This window comes from Gouania willdenowi, unplaced genomic scaffold, assembly GCF_900634775.1.
Source record: "Gouania willdenowi unplaced genomic scaffold, fGouWil2.1 scaffold_17_arrow_ctg1, whole genome shotgun sequence".
Classification (NCBI taxonomy): domain Eukaryota; kingdom Metazoa; phylum Chordata; class Actinopteri; order Blenniiformes; family Gobiesocidae; genus Gouania; species Gouania willdenowi.
The window spans coordinates 66,766-73,618 of NW_021144930.1; the positions used below are offsets into that span (position 1 = coordinate 66,766).

The following is a 6,853-nucleotide window of genomic DNA, read 5'->3' on the forward strand; positions in this document are numbered from 1 at the left end:
CAAAAGTTTGCCTTGGGCCCCCAAAATGCCCAAAAGTCTATCTCTCTGTGTGACTCAGTCAACCATAGACCCTCCAGCCACTGACCACTAAGCCACCACTGACCCATCAATTCATGGATTTGTGTTTAAAGGGCCCATGTTGCGCTAAATCAACTTTTCTGTGCTTTAAACATCATAAAAGTGCTATTTGGGCTTCATACACATGCCCAAAGTGTTTTTTTTCATTGATTCCCTAAATCGTTAGTTAGAGGGTGATTATCTCCTTTCTTACTGCAGGGCGACCCCAACACCTTGCTCGAATTTGATGACTCGTTCCCACTTTGATGACGAATTTGACGCCTCTAGGAAGCTCTCTGCCGTGATTGACATGTAAACAGACACGCCCACGAAGGTGAGCGTTTGAGCGTCCTTCGCGCAGTGCTATGTATGTATTTTCTACAGTTTATGTATGTACCAGTGAACGCCCCGCCCCTATGTTCTGTCTCGTGTTTATAAAGCAGCATGAGCTCGGCTACGGAGTGGGTGGGAGGAGGGGGGTCCGTCCTCTGGTCCTACGTCACCGTGCGGGGAGGAGGAAGTCACTGTCCCGTCTATAGACACGCCCACTCATGAATATGCATAAGCAGGACGCAAATCAGCCTGTTTGTGTAGAGTTGCTCAAAAAGTGACTTTTCAGAGGCTAAAACTCTGGAAAACCGGCGAATTTGGGAAAATAAACCTCAAATACTATGTTTTTGGGGTTCTTAGAACAAATGGAGATGGGTGAAAAATAGCATGACATGGGACCTTTAATGTAAATTTGCTGGGTGACATGTATCTAGCTCACAGGAATCCCAGGTGTCATTCCCTGTTGAATTAGTGCTTGGCATAAAGACATTATAGAATGTCCACAATCTTCTGAGACACACTGGCTCTTATTTCATCACCTAAAGATTCCTCAGAGCAGCGCTTTGCTCCCTGCTCTGTTGTAGGCATGCCCCTAAATGAGTTTAGGGAGAACACACCTTCTGCACTGCAAATTCCCAGCAACTTGACAAGATTCAAAATCTTATTTTTTAGCCATGCTAGATTATTTCACTAATTCTTAGAGTTACTCACTTATTTTAAGCCATCAACTTTGCATTTTAGTCTTATTATTAGCACAAACCATTATTATTTGTCTCATTTAGTTCAGAAATCTTAAATCAGTATTTTAAGGAGTCAAAATAAGATATTGTTCCTTTTAACATAGAAAATTTTGATTAAAGAATTTGGAACATTAAAAAAAACCTTGATTCAAGAACTCAAAATGAGTGTTAGGCACTAAATTTATTTTAGAATGGCAGTCAGTCAGGAGAAACCTAAAATGACAATTTGAAATATATTATTTTCATATGGTTGGCCCTGATGTGCATGATTTAGTCAAGTGTCTCATGACTTAAAGTATACATATTTGATTTGTTAGTATTTTAAAAAAGTCTGAGTGTAGGATAATAAGGCAGGAGTCGAAATGAAGTTTAAATGTCTGAAAGAAGTTTATTGACCATTAGTACAGGAAATGAAGTTCAAAGTCCTCTCTTCCAGCATATATGAACAATGGCCTAATTATTAAGTATTGGGCTTTAGAACGCTGTGATATCACCTGCAACCCAGCAATTAAATAGTGTTATTTGTAACCAATGTCGAACAACCAATAATCTTTAATTAAAGATAAAGCCACATTTGAAGAACAGGTAGTAAATGACTAAACCTCAGGCTGATTTTGCTGGACAATAATGTCACAAAGGCTATATTTTATTGGCACAAAGACACTTTCTCTGAAACTAATTGAAAAATATGAAGTATGATCTATGAGCTCATGCACTAATTCTGTAGCCTGGGCCAGAGCAGGCACTGCAACCTCATATGCCAACAGGTTTTCATCCCATTTTATGGTTTCATAGCGCTGATACTCAAAAGCAATAACAGATGAATCAATCAAGAAGATGTTCTTTATCAGTCCAAACACTGGCAAGGTATCAATCAGATCTATAATGATCATAGACTTCTCACTAATGTACTTATTACCACTGAGAACATACCATTTTACTTTCACAACACATTGCAGGATTTCTAGTCCTAAAAAATCTCCAACTTTGTTCTTAACATATTCAGTATTTGTGACAGTGGACACTGGCCCGGACACTCTCTCATTTGCAAAAAGTGGATGTTCAATACCCATTTCATTTTGACAAGATTCAAGAAACTGGTTGTGATTGACTAGGGATTTACAAACATTTCTAAAATTCAGCTTTGAAGCCCACTGTTTAAAATAGTGGTGTTTAGCCTCAAATCGCATGCACATGGTTCTTATTAATGGACCAAGAGATGCTATTTGACTAGGAAGGTGTAACAAGTAATGCTGCTTGGGTATTATGTTGCTTTCAGGAAAAAGCTGCTTGAACTGATACAGGTGTTGTGTAATCATTTCTTTAAGCCGTAATACAGTTTTTAAAGAAATTGTTGGGGCTAGAACAAGCTGAACAATTTGAATTAACTTGATAATGAATTGAGTATATTCATTGTCCACACCATCCAAAAGAAAGGGCAAGATTTTTAAAAGTATTAACATTTGCCCACAAGACTGTTTCAGTCTGTTATCATTAGCTGCTAGAGTGCTCAAAGTAATAGGACAAGGTTTGTCTCGTATGTCAATAGGCGAAAATGGAAAATTCTTAATGGCTGAATTGAAATGATCTAATTCCAACTCCCCTGACAGAATAAGGTGTTTTAATACCAGCTTAATCTCCATAGGAGCGACACCTTCGAAAACAACATGCATGATGTCCTGTGGAGTTTGCTTAATTAGGTCAAATGCAGGAATATCAATTAAACAACTTCTCCTCTTAATCCCATACGTGGTTTTAAGGGATGCTTTCAGTGAGTCTGTGCTTGCTTTTTCTATTTCATTGCACTGCCTGATATGATTTTCCAAAGTCCTTTCCACAAATCCATGTTCCTCAAAAATGGTCTGCATATCTTCAAAAGTGCATTCACAGTGTCTGCATTTGCTGTAAGCAAATCCAACACCTTCTTTAAATCCAGCAAGTTCATGTTGCGCCAGTGTGTCACCGCATAAGGCTATTACAGCACCAAACAAATCAGTTTCACCATTTGGTGTTTCAATCCTCACACCATCATAAAGTTGAGTAAGGTCTTGAAGAAGTCTTTTCAGTACAACATCAACGCCCCACAGTGAAATATCCCTGGACTTAGCAATTGCAAGGAGTCGTATAGCAGCCAAATGGACCTACATTTTGGATCAATATTGCCTAAACTATAGTAGAACATCAGCAGTTTATTTGCAGATGCATGAGGCCCTAATGGGTTACATATTCCAATTTCATCTGTGTAGAGCACAATTTGCAATGAATTTGGTCTTTCAGAAAATAAAGGATGTGATGCAAAGAGGGCCCCGTCACTAAAGTCATACAAAAATCCTTCTCTGTTTCTTGGCGGTATTCTATTCAACATGGTGAAAATTCTGGAATTGCTCAATAACTGCTTTAGACTCTGAATCAAAGGTACATAGTAAAAACTGCTGTTTTTGAGTGACATAATCCTTGCACCACCTCGCTTAACCCAACAAATCTTCTGGGAGACTACAACTTCCACTGGGGTCACTGGATCGAAGATTTCACGGTAAGTCTTGTTTTGTCCATATGCGTTGGCCGAGAAAGGATCCACAAAAGTATCCAGTACGGACAACGCTTCATCTTGAAGTTGAGGGCTTCTCTCAGGGTGCTCCTCAAAGACTCTCCTCATTCTTTCCTTGAGCGCATTGATGAGAACAGCTTGATACTGTTGAACCTCCGAGATGATGCTGTTTACTGTTCTCTGTAAAAACAAACTGAACAGATTATTTTCTACGGCATTAACAATTTCAACTTAAGAACTATTCATCAATTAAGCTTTTTTTTTTTTTTTTTTTAAATATCAGAGGTGTTTTTTAATTGGATAAAATTGCAAACAAGTCTGCTTTTATTCCTTTTTAATGGATAGGCATTTTGATAGGCACATAAGATGAGCATGTACTCCATCCAATTTAAAACTGTATATCACTATAGTTAAATTATTTAGAGTTTACATTACAGTGTAAAGTTTGTAACTGATATTAAAGGATTTGCACATTTAAGTGATCATCATTAGCAATTTTAGAACATTATTAGGATTTACCAGGGTTGCCAGATTCTCAAAATCCTTATATCGTACAAAGCTTCCTAAACTATCGTATTTCAGCACAAACTATTGCACACTATAAAGATGCCAATAGTGCTGTAGCACCTGCGCAAAATATGGCTCAAATCATCACCACCCCTAACTACAACACAGGCGCAGGTACTTTCCCATCTGCCCCTTACTTTGTTTCGTTCTCAGTTTTTCAGGACAATATGAAAAAGCTCTGAAATTATCCTACATTTAGGGCTTTTTACTGTACAAATCGTAGTGTACATCTGGCAACCCTGTGATTTACTGTTAATTCTTTCAATCATTTATGATAGCAAAGTCAAATTAAAGTCACATAATCATCTACAAACTTACTTGTGACAAGTGGCACTGTTCACGGACACTGAGAGCAAGAGCTGCAGCAGATCTGGTGACATTGAGGGTGGTGGTGGATGATACTGCATCAGCTTCATCCTTCATAAAACAAAAACATATTATTTTTAAAAGAAATATTTAAAACTGGAAGTACTGAAACAGTTGCATTTGGAAGGCTAGCTTATGTAAATGTGAAAGCCTAAATGATGCAATACATTAAATCCATTTTTTTTTAATTATTATTCGTTATTGGTTTATTTCATCGGGACAGTGCATGTTATTTTTTTTTTTTTTTGTTATTGACCTTTATTTAACCACGATAGATATTGTTAAAAGGTATTGTCATTTTACATGTGATTTGTGAGAATCAGATCACTGTCTTTAGGAGTCAAAACACATTATAAAAATGTTTGGAACTTACTGGAACAAGGACTTGGACCTGTGGCGTTTCAGCCCGCGATGAACCCGGTGCTAATTCCACTGAGTTGGTTGTTGCTGGAGTGATGATAGTTGTGGAATTGGAAAAAATCGACACTCCAAACGTTTCCACTCCCAACGAGCGCGATGTTGGTGTTGTTCTCCATCCACTTGGCGGGACTCCGTGTTTCAGATACGCTGGGTGCGTCCGTTTGATGTGGCGAAAAAAGGAGTTGAAAACTCTGAATTCCTGCTCGCATTCATCGATTCCACAATGAACCCAAAACTCCTGACAGCGACCATGTGCTACATTGATGTGACTAAGAAGCACCTTAAGCGTCAAAGCAACAAAGATTAGACAAATCATGCACCTCCACGACGCCATGCTCTCAGCCGCGTTCTAACTTGTGTGCGCATGCGCGATACCGCCAGAAACTTTGAGTGTGCGCAGTGGGGTCTGCGTGTTTAGCATTGAACCCGAACCTGGAGAGGAAAAACGCTGTGTGATTTCGGTTGAAGCGACAAACCACCAAGGTTAGTATTACTGCAATGGTTAGTATCCTACATTAATCATAAATAAAGCTATGATTTGCATACGTATAGCCTGTGCTGTCAAACACATCAAGATTGCACGTTCATTTGAAATCTGCGTGGCCTACATGACGGCTCACGTTAGCTTCGTGGTAGCTTAGCGTTACCATATTTTAACTTGAAAATTGTTGTAGTGGCTGTGTTGACACGTGGAGCCAAATTGAAGATCAGAATGGACGGGTTGGATGCCTCCATACGTTCAGTGTTGGAGGGTAAGTGTTTTTTCCCCCACATTTATTATTGCTGTTAGCCGAGCCACGTAGCATTAGCTGGCTAGTGTTAGCAACAAAACCCGCGCTCCAGGGGCATAGATTCTCACCAGAGTGACGCAAAGCCAAAAGAAATAATCTTATTTTCAGCCAAATTGGTCGACAAGGAAAAAAGAAAATGGGCTAAATACAGTGTTTTACCTAAGTCAGTGACTGAATAAAATTTGCACCCAATAGTAAAAAAACAAAAAAGAAAAAACAGTAAGCAGGTCTGAAACATTGTGTTGCCAACAGGCAATATATTCAATGAATTGCATTAATTTCACATAACAGTAATTATTAGATTTAATAAAGGCTTAAAAATCCCCATATAAGTTTGAATTAAACTGTATGTTCCTTACCTTTTTTTTCTTTCCAATTTGGATCACTGGATAAGATTATTCTTTATATATATATATAGTATATATAGTATTTTACTGTTTGAAAAGTGTTTAATTTGGTTAATGGTGCAGGCAATAAAATAGCAAGTTCAAGAACTTATCTAATATAACACAAGTACAGGAAAAAACATTGTGTGTATTAGTGTTTTATTCCTGATTATTTATTAACTTGAAGGTAAAAAAAAAGAGAGGCAGTACACATTGTGCTGATGCGATTTAAAAAGCCTGCAAGAATTAGAAGTTGCTGGATAGAATAAAGGAAAGATCTGCGCAGCTTAAAGCTCCCAAAAAGTGTTTCTGCAACACATGATGTTTTGGGCCTTTTATCAGTCTGATAAGAACTACCATGAAAACTACTATTTAACACAACTTAAGAACAACATTATGCAAGAGATATAGGGTTTATGACATCCAGTATTTTTCCCAAGTTGCGTAATAATAATTTATTACAGAGTTGTTAATTAAAGTTTAAGTTTAAGAGTCATCATACTGAGAGATAAATATGTGTTCTCTTAAATGTCTCTTAACTTACAGCTGCAAGTATTGATGAGGAGGCTTTGACAACATTAAATCGTGAGGACCTGAAGGATTTATTCCCTGGCTCTGAAAATTTTCTCCAAAGAAAGAGGCTCTGGG

The 6,853-nt window shown here is 37.9% G+C and overlaps 1 protein-coding gene across 1 annotated transcript; it reads right to left on the reverse strand.

Moving 5' to 3' along the window:
- Positions 1 to 876: 876 nt before the first annotated feature.
- LOC114458772 (uncharacterized) lies at positions 877 to 5,624 on the reverse strand. Its single transcript, XM_028441159.1, has 4 exons — positions 4,982 to 5,624; positions 4,561 to 4,659; positions 3,452 to 3,855; positions 877 to 979 (listed from the first exon to the last, which is right to left on the reverse strand). Exons 1-4 carry the CDS (start codon positions 5,360 to 5,362, stop codon positions 877 to 879), a joined length of 987 nt encoding a protein of 328 aa, XP_028296960.1. The 5' UTR covers positions 5,363 to 5,624.
- Between the last annotated feature and the right edge of the window lie 1,229 nt (positions 5,625 to 6,853).

Bases quoted from the DNA above. Each gene is read 5' to 3' on its own strand.
- LOC114458772 (XM_028441159.1), bottom strand. From the start codon at position 5,362: ATGGCGTCGTGGAGGTGCATGATTTGTCTAATCTTTGTTGCTTTGACG. The intron at 3,856-4,560 runs GTAAGTTTGTAG...TTGTTTTTACAG, and splicing joins AACAGTGCCACTTGTCACAA to AGAACAGTAAACAGCATCAT. The intron at 980-3,451 runs GTATGACTTTAG...AAACTCATTTAG, and splicing joins AGAAACAGAGAAGGATTTTT to GGGCATGCCTACAACAGAGC.